The sequence below is a fragment of the Galleria mellonella genome, unplaced genomic scaffold (genome assembly GCF_026898425.1).
Source record: "Galleria mellonella isolate WM207_F2 unplaced genomic scaffold, CSIRO_AGI_GalMel_v1 utg38, whole genome shotgun sequence".
NCBI classification, from domain to species: Eukaryota; Metazoa; Arthropoda; class Insecta; order Lepidoptera; family Pyralidae; genus Galleria; species Galleria mellonella.
Window position 1 is genome coordinate 8,332,059 of NW_026442090.1, and position 22,631 is coordinate 8,354,689.

The following is a 22,631-nucleotide window of genomic DNA, read 5'->3' on the forward strand; positions in this document are numbered from 1 at the left end:
ATTTCGTACCGGATAAACACATGCATATCTTTTTAATTTATAATGACTAATAGAATTTATAATTTCCTATACAATGAAAAAGTTCTTAGTAAAAGTTTTTAGTAGGTGAGTATCTTGTACCATGTACATGGCACAAATAAAGTCACCTCATAAGAATATTTTTGGTTTTTAAAAGAGTCAGTATTAGCCTACAAAATTATTTAAAAAATATTAACAATAATAACTTTGTAATATTCGTGATGAAAATAAGCACGAAATTAAACAAGAAAGTCAAATTAATACTGCTAACAAATCTGGCAAATAGCAATCATTTTGCATCGTATAATACAGTTCGAGTTCGCTTATGGAACTTTACACTTATATCCATATTCAGAATTATATAATAACTGAACACTTACCTTGACATTGTGTATCTTTTATTATAAAAAGCAGGAACGCCGTGATTGTAAAGAATCTCCAACGTCGCCGGCCCATTTTGTTTAATTAATTTTCACCGGATCATTGATACCATCGTTCTCTATAAAGACTTATAAAAGTTCATCGATTGTTCCCCGGGTTGTGGAGAAGGCCATTTTTGGCACTAGAGAAATTGGCACAGACATTGATTAAGTCTATACCATGTTGGCAGCACTGTCACATCTGAAACAAAGAATTGTTATTAAATCTCTGCGCGTATCTAATAAATGTAATTACATTTAACGAACAAAAACGAAACTTGCAGTACAGGAAGACAGGAATGAATACCAAAACCTATGAGCTTACATAAATCTCTTGATTTATCTAATTTCACAATCATCTCATCATCAATCATGTATGTAACATACGACTACTAGGGTTTCTTACTTCTTCCTCAGATTGTACATAGATTACCTAATAATTATATGTATACATATAAGTTCAGGTTCATCTATGTACAAGTAGTACATAATAAGTAAAATACAAGTCATTTCAGTATTGCTCGTTCTAAAAAATATTTTATTCTAATTTTCATTAAATTTAATAAAGTATATAATTGAGTTATCACAGTGTAAATCCTAAAAACAATTATTTGTGCAGCATTTCTTATGTACTCTGTATAGACCTTAACATTTAAATAAAATAAAAAAACTATAGTATATATTTTTAATAGACAAATAAATCGAAAAGTCTTTTTTATTTTCAATTAAATTAACATAAAGTTGAATCACAGAGGTTCTAATTCAGTACTCGGCTTAAACGAATTGCATTACAATAATCATCAACATAAATGACTCAAAATATTTATTACATTAATTGCTCGTTGCTAATTACATCAAAAACAATGTGTCAATTAATACGACGTAATGTAAATCGACCATCGCTAATTGAACAGTCAGTTCAACTCAGTTGTTGGCAGCGTAATTATTAGCCCACCATACCAGAAACCCAATCAGTGAAATGAACTTGCCAATCTGGGATGTATAGAGTGTAAACTGATTTATATGTACATAGATAGAGTATTGAAAATTTATTTTTCTTTTATCCAATTATGTCGACCGGATATTTTTCCAAATGTACCGAGATATATTTGGATCAATAGCAATTATATGAACAGGAGCATGCTGTATGTATCGTAAGCAAAGGTGATACGCAGGGTATTTTTTTTTTACAGTATATACTCAAGTTAGTGTTAACTAGGCTCAGATAAATTTACTTCAATATTGACTAAATATCAACTAAGATTTTAGAATTTGCAAAAGGTTAGCAATAAAAAATGGTATTTTCAAAGTGGTTTGTTGAAGATTTCTTAAGAGTTTTTTTTTTACAACACAAGGGGCAACCGAGCATGCGGCTCACCTGATGGTAAGTGACTACCGCCGCCCATGATCACCCACAACACCAGCGGCATTGCAGGTGTGCTGCCGGCCTTTTAAAAAGGAATATACTCTTTTCTTGAAGGTTATATTGTCGTATCGGTTCGGAAATACTGCTGCTGGAAGTTGATTCCAAAGAATGGTTGTGCGTGGAAGAAAGTGCCTTGAAAGTTTCTTAAGAGTGTGATGTTAATAAAAGACTTTTAAAATGTTATATAAATTATGGGTCAATTTATTTTTATCTTTTGATTAAGGCACTTGAATCTCTATTCGTCATAAAAAAAAAATATTTTAACTATAAATTATATATATTACAAATATTTTAACTAGAATTGCCCAAATTAAAAAAAGTATATACATTTTTTTATTTGGGCAATTCTACTTTATTCAGTTCATTTTATTCATTCTGATTATAATGAAACCCTAAACACTGTCAATACATTAGGTATTTTATTTTAGGAAATTTAATTTAATGTTATCCAAGGATAAATAAAACTATATATCTCAGGAACAGAATAATTTAATTCCCACTAGCAAAATTGCGGGCGCTTGGTACAGTTTATTCAAGAACTAAGTCTATTGCCTATTTATTTCTCAAAGCTTAATTAAATGTCTACAACTCCTTGACTTCGGGCAAGGTAAATAGTTTGTCCGCTTGATATATCAGAGAATATATATTTAGTTTCGTACTTAATCAATATGCCCAATATCGGGAATACCAAATTGAGGTTTAAACCGAGACGAGGTGTAAGGTGACGGGATAACTTCAGATATTAGTTTCTGAGGACTATTCAAGATGGTAACAAGTTCGTACTGTTAAAGATTATTGTATATCGCGTTGTCTTGGGACAAGTTGAGGCACGTTCAATAGTAACTTTACGAGACAGGTTGGAAACTTACGTCGCTCCCAACATCCACAAGAAAGCCCACGTCAAACATCATTAAGGTCTAAACTTATATAGGTAACTTTTGGTAAATTAATGAAGTGCGACATCATCTTAGGAATATTATTTAACTACTATTATATTTACAGAAGATAAATAAGATTTACGGAATTTTATATTAAAGAAAGTATGAAAATTTGGACAAAAATGCAAGATTTTAAAATCAAAGTGTTATTTTTTTTTTTACCTATCCTACCCGAGTTTTTAATTATCCACATAGATACATATAACAAGTATAGTTTTTTATAAAAAGATATATTTGCTACTCCGACGTTATGTGCGTGTGTGATTGTGGTGGATGTAATCGGGTAACCCCGAAAATAAATATGTGAGTGAATATTTTTGAACGCTATAGAGGAATCTCGATCACAAGTTAAAATACAAAAAACAACTATTAATCAGTATTAGAAGTATTCCTAATTTTATATAAATTACAGAAGATTTTCATAATTGGTGAAACGGAACGTGTCGTGACGTCACAGATACGTCAAGACCGCAGTCGCGTCTCGCTCGTGAAAGCGGCACGTTCCGGCTCGCCGAACAGTTTCTCGTAAACACGCTCCACATTGTGACCATGCCTTTACGTCTACGTTCCTATAATGTTTGCTTTTTAAAAAGTTTATTTTTTTTTAATGGAATGATTTTTTTATGGATAATAATGGAAGGTAACCTCGTCTGGCGCTTTCGGTATACGCTCACTGAGCACCAATGATGGATAATAGATGCAGTTCCCTGCATTAGTAGGCTCATCGTAAAGAATTCAACAAGAATTAACCATGATTTTTTCCAGGAGGAACCGCATGGACGTCGACATGATAGGGTGTATTGCTAGCAATGGGGCTGTTAGCACCCGTTATTAACAATCGCTTTTCCCCCTAAGAGAATGGTAATCCTACTCACACTATTATATGTATGTATAAATTACCCTGGTGTTATACTACTGACAGATGATAGATGAGGATAGAATTGGGCCATTTATCCCATTGTGACATATTCATTAAGAATCAACCATAACGCTTTACGAGAACCATGTGATAGTCGACCTGAGTATATTATATTACTAATAATGGCAGCCCTATTCTATATATTATAGCCTCTAATTTCTATTACTAACAATCCTCTTATCCATATTAAACATAGATATGTTTTATTTACTTTTATTTATTTATTCTCCTCTTCTATTCTTGCTTAAAAGCCACTTTACGCAAATAGTAAAAGTTTCATTTCATAAAAACCTTCAACTGAGAATAATAAGTGTTTATCTGTAAACATTGCAAAGCGAAATTATTTCAGCCTAAGCCATTATGGAGGCATCTATGTAAATATTAACATTTCGTTAGTAAAATAGCTTTTGCAACCTTTAGATCTTACGTGCACAATTCGAATGCAATATATTGTTAAGAAATAATAGCTATTTCAAATAACGTTAGCAATTATGATTTGAAATTTACGAAACAATAATTAAAGCATTACCAAACAGCTGGAGATGTCTACAGACATCTCCAGTAATTTGGAAAATAGACTTATCATATAATGTACTTCATCGTATTTTTTTGTGAAAATTACGTGTGTGTATACGTGTGTGTATGTGTGCGTATTTTTTTTATTTGGGACTTTATGTTTGTATAAAAAATTTAAGTTAATTTTATTTTAATAGAAAAGTATACTAAGCTGATTGTAAGAATCAGGATTTTTATTTTTAATAGAACTGACCCACAAAACGTTATTTGTCACCTACCGCCATCTACTGGCTTAATTTATTCTTATCAAGATAAAAACTATCCTATTTCTCAGGTTAGAACAAATAATACACATTTAAAAAATTTCAATCTGTTGAGCGGTTTCTGAGATTACCGTGAACGAACATAGTGACAAAGAATTTTTATATCAAGATAAATAATAATTCAAATCTTTATTCATAAATTATTTATACTTCATCATTCATCATCATCATATCAGCCATTATCTGTCTACTGCTGAATAAAAGCTTTCCTCTATTTTGTAAGTAGTTGCCACGTTCAGCAAGCAGACAGTACAGCGGCAGTAGCAGACGAGTTGGTAACCGCAGTTAGGCTTTTGGTGATGGTTTAAGAAGGACGTTGTTGTTCATCCTTCGACCATTAAGTCAGCTCTTACGACGCCCAAGGGAAAAGAAGGGGTGGAACATTCTATGCTGGGAGGACAAGAGATTTCGTGAATAAATAATTCTAATAAATGCTAATTTGACTTGAGTAATGATTTATAATATAATTACATACAAAAAAAAAACATTCATTGTATTATGCGAACGCAAAGTATGCATAAATATAAATAATTAGTTATATAATGCATTTATTAATTAACTCAGTTATTTTATTCAAGGGTACTTCGTAATGATGTTAGGTACATAATTAGTTACAATAAGTCATTTTTATTATAATATAACAAGTAAATTGTAATAATGAATTGTGTTGATCATTTTAATATATCTATTTATTCCTCTCGACTTATCTGCAGTGTATATAAATATATCTTCTTATATTATATCTTATATGCAGTTATATTACTTCATAAAAAGGTAACTAAGTTTAGTTGAAATTATCACAGAAATAAAGAAATAAGAAAATTAAATGAAATAAGAAACAAATCTAAACATTCGATCTAATAATAGATTTTTTATTTGTACTATTATATTAGTGGACTGTCTTATTGGCGAGACAATTAATTGTTCGTTTACATTTTCATTAAATTCTATTGAAACAGGCTTTTTGTTTATTATTTCTATAAGATTCATACCAAAAAATAAGAATATATAATTAACTTTACAGATGCTTACAATTTGGTATTCGAATTTGAGATCTCGACTTCTAGCTGTCACCACTCAATAATGGTAACATCTCTAATTATTTATTTAAGATTTTAGCTTACAAACACAGTGTCGCAATATCACAGCAAACAGCGTCATAAAAAAGGCTATTGCAGAAGTAATGTTCACAATAATGGTGATAATTTGTCAAGATGAGTCAGACAAATTGCAGTTATACAATCTATGTAATATATGACGTATTTGTATATAAGTGTCGACCCTAACATAATACTCAATATTGTCACAGGCCATCTTATTTATATGCCTCGTATTAGATCTTTTCTTTTCTTTTCATTTAAGAGTTTCCTCTTGTCAATGCAACTAATTAGATAATTCATATTAGATAAGCATGATTATTTGCGTTCTTTACATAGTAATGTCTCATAAACCTATTTTAACTGTTGAGGTGTTTTGTCTTTTTCTTTTGCGCTATTTACAACATTCTAATATTTAAAATATGTTAGTAGGGCGTTTCAGTTTTTATGAATAAGGGGGTAAAATATAATGTTACACTATTTTTTCCTTTACCAAGGAATATAAAAGGTAAATTTTTGAAAAAAAAAATATATACCGAGTCACCTGGATAATTGTAAACTAATGTAAGAGACCCATGGTCATTAGTGGAATATAATTACAATGGTACGTAACTACATATTACACGATCGTATTAGTTTTAAAACGTAAAAGTTTGTGACTATGTACGAATGGATGTTTAGCGTGAAAGATGAATAAACATCCATTCGTTCATTCCCAAAAACTATTGAATGAAGTTGAATAAAGAAATTTTGGTTAAATCTATTCAATAGTTTATCACGTGGACGAAACTGCGGGTTACAGCTTGTTTTTTGTTTTTCATTCGCTCAGTCGATATCAATTGTAGTATTTTGGATGGAAAAGGATATAAGTTATGACTTTTTATTTTGGTTAATTAATATATTCAGTTAATTATAATACAATAAAATATTAAATAACAATAAAATAAAACTCATCATTACTTTATAATATAATAATAAAACTGAGTATTTAATAATATAAAACATAGAAGTATGGTATATCAAACGTAAATTTTAATTATGTCAAAAGTAACTTGAAAAATATTCGAAAGTGTACCAGAAGTATGATGAAAAGTTTTATTTGAATGTTTGTTTTTAAATGTGAACCTTGGGAACATTCAGGATTTGGCTCGGTCCGCATGAAAATGCTAATGTCTTTAACAACGTTGTTCTAACGAGTTCATTGTCAATTATGTGGGCTCGAACACGTCAATGGGGAGCGAAGTCAAATTCTTAGGCCCATAAACCACGAAATAACATTTGTCAAAATAAACGAAATGTATTATTTTAAATAATAAACAGAATGCAATGACACATGAAATTGTTACAATTATTTGTAATTACCTCTACTACTAATACAGTAATAATTCCAGTCTTATCCACTATTATAAATTAAAAAGAGAGTTGGTTTAATTGTCTATGTATTACGAGTATCATTTCGCGCCTTAATATTTCAGTCTGTCATTATGAAAATGGGCATACGCATATTTGACGAGACTTATGATTCTGATAGTATTTGGTATAGATAAAAATATAATTTCGATAAATCTGTGAAATATTTAGATAGACACTTTTTATTGTTTCCTTCAAAAGGTTATAGTAGTAAACATATTATAAATAGATATGAACAATTACAAGAAATGTAAAATTTGACGTTTGTTCTTATCGGATAAATGGATAACGATGTAATGTAATACATTTTTAGGTGTATTCTTGACAATCATCAATTATGTATGAAACGAGTTCTTAATACCTATTTGTAAGCTAATTAAAACTTGGAAATTAATATTGCTTATTGCTGTTGGTTGGCAGAAACAGAAAAAATATACACTACACTGAAAAAAAATCATAAGAAAAAAAAACTAACGTGTACAATGTATATCGATTTGTACCAGTTACCAAGAAAAGCAAATATATTCTTATCTCTGGAGAAATGAGTGACATGGTTGAGTAGCAAACTAGGTGAATATACTAACGCACTAGTTAGCGTTTACGGTTGGCTTAATTCTAATGTAGTTTATTGTATCAGTATGGGCATAAATTAGAACAAAATGTAGCCAAAAATAATACAAGTATTAAAAGTTACCTCTTAAATTAATTATCATCTTAATTTCTTTGTGTCCCAATTCATATAAAAAGGTGCGTATGTCATTGAAAACAATTTATACAATTATAAGTATAGATAAAACAATCAAATAGTTAATTTTTAAATTTAATTAATCAAAACTTTATGGCAGAAAAAAATGCAATATTTCTTTAAAAAAATCATCAATTAGTATTGCGTAACATTTGCCCAAAGAATACAGTCAATATGACTGTATTCTTTGGGAATCTTCACATTTTTACTTTTTAACTGACCTGATTTCACAGTTATCATCACACCTATCATCACTCAGTGGTGCTCCTTTAGCGCATACCGTTAGCTCAGGCAGAGTTAGCATTCCATTAAAAATATAAAACCATCTGGCTAGTATATCAATGGCAGGATATATCCTCCTCTTATCTCTCTTGAAAACTTATACTCAGCAGTGGTAAGTTAAATGTATGTTAATATACTGCAGTAAATTGCTTTACTTGAACATGTATCTACGAGTACTATAGTCGCATGTAAATCTGTGGTTAACTTACATTTCCATTATGGATGTTATGAAACATTCTCATGGTCGCCTTATTGTCATGCGTGTTATATTTGGGTCACGAAATAATAGGTACCAGTACCGCTAATAGGTTTTGAATAATTAAAAATAAATTTCGCTGATGACCATATAAGAATGTAGCAAAGTATACACCAATTAGGTTTTATTATATAACTTGAAATTGCAAACAAACTAATGGCCTACCTGATGGAAACTTGTAACCAATGCCTATTTATGTACAGCACCATAGATAGATATTAAAAAATACACTATACCTACCATGGTATCCTTATTTATTCTTAAAAAGTAGTGTTATGCTTCCAATATCAATCTATTAATGTATTAGGAGTTATTCGTTTATCAAGCATAAAAAGGATAAAATCAGCCGTATTTTTGTGTTATTATATAAAATATGATAGATACACTATTTTTCCGCTAATACCGTACCGATTTTAATGATTCTTTTTGACTCAGCTGGAAGTATAAAACGAAACGTATTTATGCTTCATGTAAAGCAACTATTTTAACATCTCAGGTCGGTGCTACTTAAGAGAAAAATAACTATGTAAATATAATTAAAACAATGTTAAAAAAATATAAAAAAAAATAAGTACCACAAATAACGGAATATATTTATATAAATATAATACAAACTGTGATTATAATAGTTAAGTTCGTATAACATAAAACATTTGCAACAATACATTTTCATATATTTTTAATGGTTATGAACAGTTTGATGATATAATTGTAGAGTGTATTTCGTGTTACTCTGATTACGTTTATTTTGATGTGCGTAATGCAACGTATAAATATTTTAATAGAACCGGTTTGCTGTTGTGAAAATATACTTCATACATTAATGAGTAGGCACTCCTGATTTACATTTATACTTCATAACTCTGTTAGTAAATTTATATTTCAATTGGTGCCTAGAGATTAAATATCACTGTTCAATCAAGGTATACTAAAAGTTTCTGAATATAGAAAATTCATTATATATTAAGATTCCACGTGTAACCTTATCTAGGGTATGTCACTAAGGAAGATTTTTAGTGACGAGTTTTTTAGACTCGGCAATGGTTTCTATTTATATTCTAAGATTCTATTCCACTAAAAACCGACTTCAATCTAGATACAATTCTTATTGGTTTGTCACAAGCAAACATGCGCTTTCGATTCATCGACGAAGAACACCAAAATCGATAAAGATATCGTATAGTATATACATTTGAAAATACAAAAGAATTTAGATAATTCAAAATTCGAATTTATAACTTTTGAAGTGTCTTGATAAGACAATTTTCCAATTGATCCAACACACCGAAAACCACTCCCTTTAAAGTAAACAAACTTTGCACATATATTCCATATGTAACTTTGTCTAGTTTACTTTCACTAAAGAGAATTTTTGATATACGCACAAGAAACATCAGTTTACGGGTGATTTACCATTAGATGGACCGAAAATAGCCAGTGGAAACTGCCTAAAAAGTGGTCACTAACTATTTTCGTCTTATAAAAGTATACCCGACAATCTTGATGACATTTACATATTGCGTCTATTTACGTTATTGCTCTGATGTATAAAAATCAATTTAATGGTTCCGCATTTTTAAATTTAAAATTAAATAAATTATGTATTGCCAGAACACTGTCAATATAAGCTATTCTAACAACTTTGAGTACTTAATCAATTCACATTATTTTATGAATAAGAATAAAATGCTTTGAGGTCACGACGGCCATCAAACTCTTAATGATTTCAAGGCGCCTTTCAACCTCTTCATACCAGTGAAGGTCTATTTGACACTTTAGATTCGTTATGTAGCACGACTCTTTAATGCACAGCTATTTAACATGTAAACATTATAAAATGTTTAACAACACACATGACCTAAGTTTAACTTTATTTGAAAATTAAATAATAATACATCAATGTCAAACTCGGTCCAATGTTAAAATTAATAGAAACTGCAATCTGTGTATCTCTATCTCCTTTGCATTTCTATCACAGATATCTAAAGAGAGGAAATGGATAATATTGATAGTTTTATATAGGGATGGATTGTCGTTACATCTATCATATAACAGCTGTCAACTCGACACAATCTAGGGATTAGATAGTATTGACATTAATCCAACTTCGACCAAGAGGTCAACCGATGAATCCAAATTAGCTGGGCAGTGTTCAGAAAATTATGCCACATCTTATCATCCAGAATATCTCAAGGTTTGAAGACGAAGATCTTTAACTAGTGTATCACCGGCAACAAGCGGTGATGATCGAAGTGAAACGTGGTCCTAAAAGATTGTCCATATACAAAAACTTCAAATTACTCAACGAGCTATAGAAAGGGCTATTCTCGGGATTTCTTTATGTGAAAAAATCCAAAATAAAGATATCCACAAAAGAACCAAAGTCCCCGGCATAGCCCGAAGAATAAGCAACCTGAAGTAGCAATGGCCTGCTCATATAGCTCGAAGAACCGACGATCAATGGGGAAGAAAAGATCTTAAGTGACGACCTTCTATCAGATGGAGTGACGATTTCAAATGGATTGCAGGGAGTCAGCAGATGCAGGTGGCTCAGGATCGATCGTTATCGGAGAATCTATGAGAGACGCCTATGATCAGCAGTGGATAGATATTTTTTTATACAACTTAGAACGGCAAACAAGCTAAGATAATGATGATGACATTAATCTATAACTCAATATTGATATATTTATTGATACAAATATCGATGTCGATATCGATATAAATATTGAAAGCTATAATGTCAATCACTAAAACAAGTTTGGCTTTTAAATATGGAATACTTTTAAAATACAATTAAAAATATATTCTAGAGTAATTCTGAATTTATCAGTGTTATAGAATTTCTTTGGCCGTGTAGTTCCGGCATTGAATAGGCAGCCCCTTCCTTTCACGTGAGTGTCGTAAGAACCGACTAAGGGAGGACAAGGAATGGGCAGCAGCGTGCCTCTTAAAACATCTCTAAAGCCTGACTGTGGTTGCCAATCTACCTGCTAAGCATGTCAACTACTAGCAAAACACCCCCAAGGGGGAGGCTTATGTGCAACAGTGGACAGTTAAAAGAAACTATGATAATAATAATAGAATTCCTTGTGTTTTAAATTTTGTATGAAAATAAGTTAAAGCAGACTTTTACTATCTAAACTCGAATCACATCTTATACTTCGAGAATGTCAACATATGAGGAATGTGCTCATTTTGTAATATCCATGGAACTGTTCAAGTCAACGCTTACTCTTTACCATTAACTTGCTCGATTATCCTAGGTTTATATGTAAAAAAATTGAAATTGTAATTAAAAACAAAGTAAGGTAAAGTATTCGTTTTTTAAATCTACGAATAAGAGAGAAGTACTTTAAACGAACTTTATTTGTTTACTACTACATTAATTTCATTAATACATAAATTGCTCTTTTTCCTTTTCTTTTACTGTTATACCTTTTTCAGATTTCAAATGCAGAATATATTTGACGAAAATAAACAAGTTAAATTCTTTACCCTCGAGGTTTAATAAGCACATGACAAATTTTAATTGTTACAATACGAATTCAGATTCTGTTTAGTTTATTACAAACAAGCAAGTGTCAGTATGAATAGCTTAGTCGGTCCACTATGCATGGCATCTAACAATATTGTTAGCAAGTTGAGACAAGCGTACAATTGAGTTCTAGAGTACGGTAAATTGGTTGCTTGTTGTATATATTAGTCTGACCGGGAGTAACGGAATATATAAACTGTTATGTAAGAGAAATACTATTAGAGGAGTTACAAATATGTAATGATATTTAATTCAATGTATATTTAGTGTAAGTTGTTGAATGTTGTTCACACGAGAGTACAATTAAACATAATTAAAATATTATGTAATGGTATTTTTTGTAAATAAGAAAATACTAAAACTCCATATTTCATTATGAATCTCAGTATTGATTCGGATTGAACTACTTTGAATTTATTTTTATTAACACAATAATTGATTTATCATCAACACAGAATATTAGAAGAGATAATGTAGACTTTGTTTTTTATCAACATTTTTTAGCATAAAAGTTTAGTTACATCTAATTAATAATAATATTTTATCTTCTGTTAGATTAATTACTGAAGTCTTTAAACATATCCGAGCAGAAACATGCTGCTGATTCAATCGTTTTAGATGATTGCGCTAAATCACACACAAGTCGACACAGCGGAAATACGGTAAATAAGATTTTAATGTACGCATTAAGAAGATTAATGTTTCTTCTGTTAATAAATATTAAAACGCATGACACATTAATTTTGCAGTGTCGAAACAGTTAAAGTATTCATATAATTAATCCCTTGGCTTTAATATGCAGTATATTGCAATATCTCTATTATACCTATTAGTTCCAACTTAATTGTAATGAAATATGAACGTTAATAATAAAATAATTCCAATATTCAAAGTGAAATTCAAATTTGTGTTATTAGTTATTAATTATAATATTGTTTTATTAAGCACTATTAAGTTAATAATCAATAATATATATATATATATATATATATATATATATATATATATATATATATATATATATATATATATATATTATTGATTATTAACTTAATAGTGCTTAATAAAACAATATTATAATTAATAACTAATAACACAAATTTGAATTTCACTTTGAATATTGGAATTATTTTATTATTAACGTTCATATTTCATTACAATTAAGTTTACAGTATATATATATATATATATATATATATATATATATATATATATATATATATATATATATATATATATATATATATATATACTACAAAATGTTATATTATTAAAAACTCTAATGAAAGAGGGAATAAGTTCATTTAAAACTTAGAAAAAATTCTTACTTGAATTTCCTCAATTTCATAATTGATTTAATGTTATACATAACTAGTACGAGACGCTTTGGTGGAGTTATGCTAAGGTCACTTCATTCCGTCGTATTGCCAAAATATTAATCAATTTCAAAAGTCAAACACTACCCGGGCAAAGCTGTAGCGGAAGTTTGGAGTTTGTATTTCAAGAAGATATACGAGTAGATAGGGTCGTAAGTAAGTAGGTAAGGTAGGTAGGTAAGTAGGTCGGGCGATTAGCTAGCAATCCATCAATCAATTTTATAAATTATATATTAATCATATATATTATATAATAATCTATAATTTACTGAAACAGGTTTTATAACATATATCACAGCCTTTCACATATTTTGAAATTGGATTCCGAATAGATAGTAGAATCTTAAAAAATTGCTTATCTTTAGATTTACTTCAATTAAAAAATACTTTAGAGTCTTTGTTACCAGTCTTGGTAAAACCTGAAAGTTAACAATAACAATAGTTCTGCAATAATATCATGAATATATCCATTTTCAAATGCTCTTACATATAAATTTTCCAAGTGAATAAGCTCCAAATAAAACCCCGTTAATATTATTAATTACAATATCTATCAATTCTAGATTTTGTAGCCCAAAAGGTTTATCTCTTAGTTTATTATACTATTCACACTTATTTTACTATACAAATTTATTTAATTTTTAACTTTTTTATATTTTTTAAAAGTTATTGTGGGTTTGAAATTTTGAATTTAAATTTTTTTAACTTTTAAAAAATATAATATTATAAATAAAAAGAGTTTATTTTTATTTATAATATTATATGATGAATAAAATGTAATAACATATATTAGCTACTCACCTTCAAAAAATTCATTTACACGTATAATATGTTTTATTTATTAGGTACTTTTTTAAGTCAATTGCAAATTTTTTATAATTTTCTAAGTTTTTATCTTTATTTAACTAACTGTAGTGTTGTTCGTACGGATACTTAATGTAACTTTTAATTATACTGTGATTTTCAATGTGATTTGATCATAGTTGATCTAGATATACTCATAGTATAATGCTGAAATACTTATAGGAATTGAATATACACGAGGGAAAGCCACAAAGGCGCCACCCGGCAGCCTATTATGCTAGACACCCCATCAGAATAGAATAGAAATTATAAGAGCAATCACGCCACAAAGCATATTGCATGTGATGTACGTGCATCAAATTAGAATATGTGTGTGTGTGTGTTGTTTGTGTGTGCACCTTTGTGTATGCATGCGTATATGCATTTTTTTGATGATTTGAAATTTTTAATTTTATTTATTAACAACATGGACTTTTAGTTTTGTAATAAGGAAATGAGATGGTAATATGTAAAAGTAAATGTAGTAGGATTAAAAAAAGGAAAATATTTTTTTTGCCTCACTTCAATTTCGTATACTAATAACTAATTGCTACATAATCTTAAATGTAATGAAATTTCGAAACAATAAAATGGTCAGTAAACCGTGTTAATGTTGGCAATTGTTAGCAGTTAGTGGAATTTGTAATTCATCTTTATAATTATTACCTATTATACGTGAGTGGGTAATTTAATAAAATAATGTTGTAACTTAGACTTTATGATTTCAGCTGACCCAATACAAAATGCAATGTCTATCCGTTTGAGTGCACACCAACATTCGCTAATTCACAGCATACCTACAACTAGAGCGTAATAAATTCTCGATGGTTTATGTTACGCCAATCATATTATTCCATTCGTTAAATGAACCGGTACCAACACCTGATAATCGTTTGTTACTCAATCGAATTATTTTGTGCTATAATTATGATCGAGTTCTATGAATCGACTAAATATTAATACTTGCAAACGAGGGACGCTCCATTATATATTTTATTAAACTACATATTAAAATCTAAATTCCATGAATTAATGATAATAATAGGTAAGACTTGACGTATACTGTATTAATGAATGAAGCAATTTAATTTTGTATCAACAAATTTAAAGTAACATCAAATTTTTCTTTGACAGTATTTAGGGGTACTTTTTGTTCATCAAAACAGAAATCTTAAGATTACAAGCTCACCTTATGAAAAGTGGCAACCGTCGTCTGTAGACTTGAATGACACTTTATGCAACATAGAATACACTGTATATTCATTATTATCCATAACAGTGACCTCTTAGTGTATCTGACATAATAATTTAAACATTAAAGTCAGTGAAATACTGTGGAGAGCGAAAGCGTGTTGCTAACGTATTCTTTATTTGTGAACTGGTTCAACGATAATTAGTTCGATAAACTTGAATTATTTTGTACTAATTAAATAAAAAATAAATTTTAATGGGCATATTGCAATTAAGTATAATAAAACAAGTAACATAAGTACCTTCAAAAAATAATTTACAAATATTTGTGGTTTTGATTAGAATTTATTATTTAAAAAATTTTTACTATCAATTCAGAGATAAAAGTCTTCAAATAATTTGAAAATTGACAAGAATTTGTCCATACGAATTTAAATACGATTAAAGTAGATCGTTTTGTATAAAAAAATCATAATAAATACTTATATGTAGTAGACACTATATAGTACAATTTTTGAAAAACATAAACAAAATATAATCTTGACAAACCATGACAGACAAACTTAATATCCTTTCTGTTAAATAAAACACATTAAATTCAATTTTGCATTGGAATTTTTTTACGTAATATAGATGTACAACATACCCATAAAGGAAACAAAAAAATATATATTGTCAATTTAGAATCTCTTCCTTTTTAAAATCAGTTGTAAAAATAATTTAACAGACTACCTGTCTATCTGTAGACGAGTGAATAGCATATGAGGTCATTACACATTAATATTTGGCATTCAGAAACCGGATCTGATGAACGGAAGACGGACACAATAGGATTATACGAGTCAAGTCACCTTATAGCCTAATTATTATGTTAACAAGTACATACATTTTATTTTGCGAAAAACAGCGATTTTAATATTAAGAAAACACACTTATAAGCGTCGAGATTAGATTGAATTTAGAATATGCAATCATATGTGTAGATTACTTGAATCACGATAAGCAGTATTTTGTTCCACATATAAAAATCGCAGCTTTGATCTTTCTAAAATTAATATGAAACCAATGTGGTAACGATAATGCGAATTGGAAAAAAAATCAAATCAGTTCAGAATTAGCTATGTAATTCTGCAACATAATACAAATAAATTGAGAACCTCCATTTTTGAAAATTGCTTAAAATAATAATTTTATATTTCAAATTTTTTTTCTAAACTAAACTTTAGAATATTGTTAACTCGATATTAATGAAATATTTCCGTGTAATAACAGTGTAAGAATATGATTTGTCATCGCTTCTTTTTATCCCAAGGATGTCGTAAGAGGCAATTAAAAGAACAAAGCACAATATGTTTGAAGTCATGCCTTCTATGCCATTCCAGGACTAATAGGTACTCTTATCAGCTGAGGATTAGAATTCCTTTAAAATTTATAAATATGAAAATTTGTTTATTTGTTCGAGTCGTAACGGGTAACGTAGTATTTATCATGGAAAAGGTCATAAACTACTTTTATACAGGTCATTAATACATCACGTGAACAAAATTGCGCGTCCATCCAGTTATATCGATTTAATAATTAAAGTCTCAATACCTCCAAGTAATTAATTTACAACAAAAACTTTAAAAAGTTATAACGACTCTTAAAATTGCCGGTTCAAAATCTTCGCTAACATTTTTATTGCCTACTTAAACAAATATATTGGAGAAAGTTTTGGGGCTATCATCTATAAATACCGCACTTTATTTTCACCCGGCTCTTTAAGATGTGCTTTCTGACCTAAGGTGAAAATTAGGAGGAAAGATTAATTAGGCTGCTTTTTGTGTGTATGTTTGCGATATGTTTATCTGACCAAACTGTAATGATACTTTTTGCGGACGATATGTTCACTTTTGTATTTATCTTATGTTAATTTTGTTATGTTAAAGTCGTTGTTTTGTTTATGGTAGAAAATCTTATATTATGTATAAAGCAATTAGATATCATGGATTCGTCATAAATAATTTCAACTTTTGTGGAAAGTGAATACATAAATGAAATAACTAAGACCTTGTTGTTACGTAAAGTCTCGAGTTTGTTTCACGATCCAGTTAATTTAGATAAAGAACTTTTATAAAATAGCTCAAGTCGATGTTCTAGTATAACTTTTGTTTGTTTTATCATGTATGGCATTGAATAGTACAAAGTGAAATCTAAGAACCCTGTGTTATTATTTATCATTTCTTATGCTTTTATAATTACAGCTGCCGGTTGGATACCGTAAAGATACATAACCATAAATAAAAACTACATGCTCAACCAGAAACTGTCGAAAAGGAATACTGAAGTTTATATGAGACGTAAATCTTATTATCTGAGGTAAAAACCGGGAAAGTAAATTGATTTATAAAGGGATCTCTTCATATTCGTACATATACACTGCAATAATAAAAAAGAAATTCTTTTTATGTCTCCATAAAATATGATGATTTCAAAAGTAATGAACCAATTTTCTAATATATTAGAAGTATAGTTCACGTGAATCCATATCCCTTTTTTAATGATTATGTACAAAATTTAAAATTTCTTAACTATATTAAAATATATGATATGATACCTACTAAAATATAATAGATAGATACTTTTTATTGTTTCCTCCAAAAGATTACAATAGTAAATATATTATAAATATAAATAATTACAAGAAATAATCACAATGAGAAAACAATGGGCGAGAAATCAGGGCATGATTATTAGTAATGAGGACTATCAACCACATTGCTTACAATACGCCTTACTAAGTTCATCCAGGACCTCCAATGTGGTCTCTTTTGAAAATCATCGTGGGTAATTTCCAGCGAATTTATTAAAATAGAAAGGTTCATTCCAAAGGTTGATTGGTAGAAAATGCTATAAGCATTAAGTCCGCCTTTTCTGCCATATTTTATTTTGGTCAATAAAGTTATTTAAATAAATAAAGTAAATATATCAGCTGATTTAATTTCATCCTCATCTACCATCTTTCACTGATGCACCGCCAGCATAAACCATTAACGAAAGATGGGTTATTAATTGCGCATTATAAGTGGTACTTCTTGAATTTAATGGTCGAGACATGGGCAGTGGCGTCCCTCTTAAAACATCACCAAAACCAAACTGCGGTTGTCAATCCGCCTGTCAATCATGGCAACTATTGGCAAACCCCCCTCAAGAGGGAGGCCTATGTTCAGCAGTGGACAGTTAACAGCTGATATGACTTATAAAGAAGCAAGAGACAGATAACATGTTAAACTTGCTAGTTATTTAGTACTCAGAGAGTAGTTCTGTTTAGTTTAAAAATAGTACCTACACCTAATATTCTCATTCGTCTTTACAAATGCAAATATTTTGTAACTGCTTATTCAAAAAATAAAGTAAAAATCTATACGTATGGTGATGAAGTAAGAATACAATATAACACCATCCGTTTTCATCCCCAGAATTTAGTAGAGGTAAGTATGGGAACAAAGCACCATACCTCAGTACAAAAGAAAGATTATGCCAAGTCACCTTATCAGCATGGTAATAGTATACTATGCCCTGTAAATTAAAGAAGAATTTTTTAAATTAGAGGATCCCATGTCTCCGTATTAGCAAGAAACAGACATTAAATAAGAAATAAAATATCTGCCCCTATCAAAATCTCTCACACTTCCACTATACCCAAAGGTTTTTGCACGAGACGACAACAGTGTCTGTTCTCGACAAACAATAGGACATACATCACCGGGTCGTCATTAACTAACGCAACGCTTATTACCTATTACTCAATGCGTTTGTTTGGCATGTCTGAGGCCGGTGTAGCGGGTTCGCAACCTTGCCTGCCCCCCCTCAATTCACAGCTGGTTCACTTTCACTCGCTTCGGCCTTCGTCGGTCGTAATCGGATGTCTTCGTTACTCTGTATTTGAATATAGATTATACTTGAGTAATAGTGAACTATACTTTATAGTGAACTATACAATATTTAAGATCTCTTCCTGATTCATCAGTAGGAATCATTACGGTACAAAGGTTCTTTACTGATACGGTACTGCTTTGACAAATGTAGAAACGTCTAAATGTTTAAGTTCGGGGTATATGTATTATAGTTTTACACATTTCTGCTATAAAGCAGAACCAGATCCCTATGATATACACAGTAACCTGGTTTTTAAAGATGTCTTATCTTATGAGAAATGAGATATAAAATATGTGAGAGTATAACACAGAACATCAGATCCAAGTTCCCTGATCGAGAATCAAACTCGGAACCTAATTTAAGCAAATTTATTGTCATTGCAATAAAAATCACCAAAGCGTTGCGTGAGTTTAAATTTAGAAGGAACGATAAGAAAACCACGCTTTATATAATCACAATATAACAATACAGATATAAACCTTACGGTTTATACTATTATTTGTTTATGTAGTAGTTACTATAGCTGATAATAGCCATTTTTGTATAAAGTGTTTGAGAAGTGACATAGGAGTAATGCTGATTAATCCTCAAGAATAGGAAAAGAGAAGTATGGAAGGTGTCATAAAAGTTATCCGTGATGAATGAACAGCATCGTACATATAAGTAAGGCTCACTTTCATCATGTGTCTTATTATCATTTCCATCAGGTATTAATAGTGTTATTAATATTCATTAATTAAATTGTTCCATTCTATTTGAATCATGTACGAAAATAGAGTGAAAATGGTACGCTCTTATATTTGTAAGAACACTGGCAATGACATAACTTCCTACCAATCAAGGCTACTGGGAAGTTTAAAACTTTTTAGTATAGTTAGGTTTAAACTTGCGTAGTTTACGAAATTATACGTACCTATATTACAAATATTTATTATTATTACAAAAGAAAGATATGAAAGTATCAATAATAAATCTACTTTATTTAATTTTGCACGTTTATGAAATCTATACAAATAACATATGTGTAGATGTAGCTGATCAAGAAAACTTGGTATTCTAACGTTTAATTTATTTATTACATACGAGTATAGATAGAATCAATTAACCTCAATATTTTCATGAGAAGTTTAGACTAGTAGCTTACCTAAAGATTAAATTTTGAGATTAGCTATATATACTTTATTGCAAATTGGATACCTACAATAACACAATCACCTGCACATTGCTCAAGAAATGCATATTTGATATATTTCAAATTATCTGCTAATGTAATGATATCTAAATTATAGCATCATTTTATATTTCTCTAATACGACAAATGTGACATGTTTAAATAAAAATGGTAATGTGAAATTATTCTTAAAGAACAAGAACAGCATCGTAATATATTTCTTATTTCCATCCAAATCTGTTCAACTCTCTCTTAACGGTTATAATGTAAGAAAAAGACGAAAAGTTGCACACTTTCTCGTTTAATTTATGTTGCTAAGATTTTACCATAACATAATTGCCAGACAACAATCAGTTAACAAGACAATTATCACCAGAATTCATTATCCGAGTAAAACCGAACTCAGATTGCGAGGAGTTACGGAACACCGGCCAGGACCGGTTTATGCAAATGCGACAGTACCAAATAATATTTGCGGAATTGCTCGAGTTAAATGTCACTTGATAACCTTCTCTGCGCGCAGACGAACATACAAGTCCGCTGTTCCGTGTCATGTAGTTTCAATAAACTTTTAACCTACTGTCGTATTATTTTTATTTCATATAGTTCCATTCAACTAGCAAGCGACTACCTTATGGAATCTTGTAAATATTTCATTTTATTTTTATACTTTTATATATTACTCATGGAATATTCTGTTTAAAAAAAGTTATATGACTTATGTCTTGAAAAAGCAATTCGTAATAAAGATGACTTTAACCAATTCTTTGATTTTCTGTGCGGTACTACCACTAAATAATTATGCTTTTCTTTCTAAATAGATGCGTTTTTGTCTTTTTTAATTAACCAATATTTTTATATAAATTTAAACAATATTCTATGTAACATTAATCGTAACTTATAATTGTACAAAATTAGAATATACCTATACCTAATTATGCATAGATTGTATTATACAAGTTACGTTTCTGACTAAAAATATATGACAGAACTTGAATAGAAAATTATATTACATATATATTATAATAAAACTATTTTTTCTTCTACGAGAACCATGACAAGCATGTGATTTTAACAGAAAATTTTGTGAAATGACCATCATATCAGTCACGAGATTGCAAACGCAATTATAAATTCATTCGTATTTCTTAAGTTAGCATTCGGCAAATTGACCTATTGTACTGAGCAAATATGTTAACATTCGTCGACCACTTTAGCACATAAGTACTATTGCGACCGCAAATCGTGTACCCGTTAACAGGACGGTTATCAAATTAACATCCAGTCCTATCCCAATTAACAAAATAAACGGAATTTCATTCAATGAAATTTTTAGTTCATGGTGTAATGGTGAATCTAGCACCAGCCGATTCATTTGTCAACGTATAACTCTAATTGGATTTATACTTCCAGTTTCGATTTATAACCGTAAATTCATATTAATTTCAGTTATTGTTGTTTCTAGTGAAATTTCTATTTTTTTTTTTTATACAACTTAGAATGGCAAACAAGCTGACGGCCCACCTGATGGAAAGTGGTAACTGTCGCCTATAGACATGAGCAGTACCATGGACATAACAGAGTATAGTGTTTCGCCCATGATACCCCCCGTGCGTTGCCATTCTTGAGGACTCAGGTGTTATTCCTCTGTACCCAGTAAATTCACGCCATATCCCACCCTTCAAACCGAAACACAGCCATGCAAACACAACTGCTTCACGGTTGAAACACGAATGGGACAGAGGTACCCAAGCAATCGACTTTTGTACAAAGTCTCCCTCTGGTAAGTTATTACTTATTACTTATTACTTATTACTGTATATTTAGTAAATAGGATAGGTAAAATTAAAACTATTAGACCCTTAAATATACATATGTCATTATTAACTGAGAATTATCTTCGTTAGAAGTTGTACCAGTTTGCTAAACAGCAGGGCTACAAGCTTCTGCAAAATAAAGTACCCCAACATTATCTCGCAGGAAAATTGATGTTATAAGAATACAAATGTAACTTAAGATTCTCAATTACGCGACAAATTTTCTATTTATATACTCAGCTTATTCTCTTTGGCACCTCCTTTGATTATATATAATATTATTAACATAAATAATGACAAGATAGACCAAGAGGTAAGCTCTAAATTACTTTTGTATGAACACAAAGGCTCTTGGGAACAATATGTGACTCCTGAATGTCCCTTGGACTGAAAGCAAAATATATAAGACGGTTGTAAAATCTGTCGTA

General features: G+C 29.9%; 1 protein-coding gene across 1 annotated transcript in view; it reads right to left on the reverse strand.

Moving 5' to 3' along the window:
• The window catches only part of LOC113522463 (putative mediator of RNA polymerase II transcription subunit 26), a 75,747-nt gene that overhangs the window by 25,724 nt on the left and 27,392 nt on the right, over positions 1 to 22,631 (reverse strand). Inside the window, exon 2 of the mRNA XM_026908148.3 lies at positions 399 to 639. Within this exon, the coding sequence (XP_026763949.2) occupies positions 399 to 474 (76 nt within the window). The 5' untranslated portion in view covers positions 475 to 639. The remainder of the gene's footprint in view (positions 1 to 398; positions 640 to 22,631) is intronic.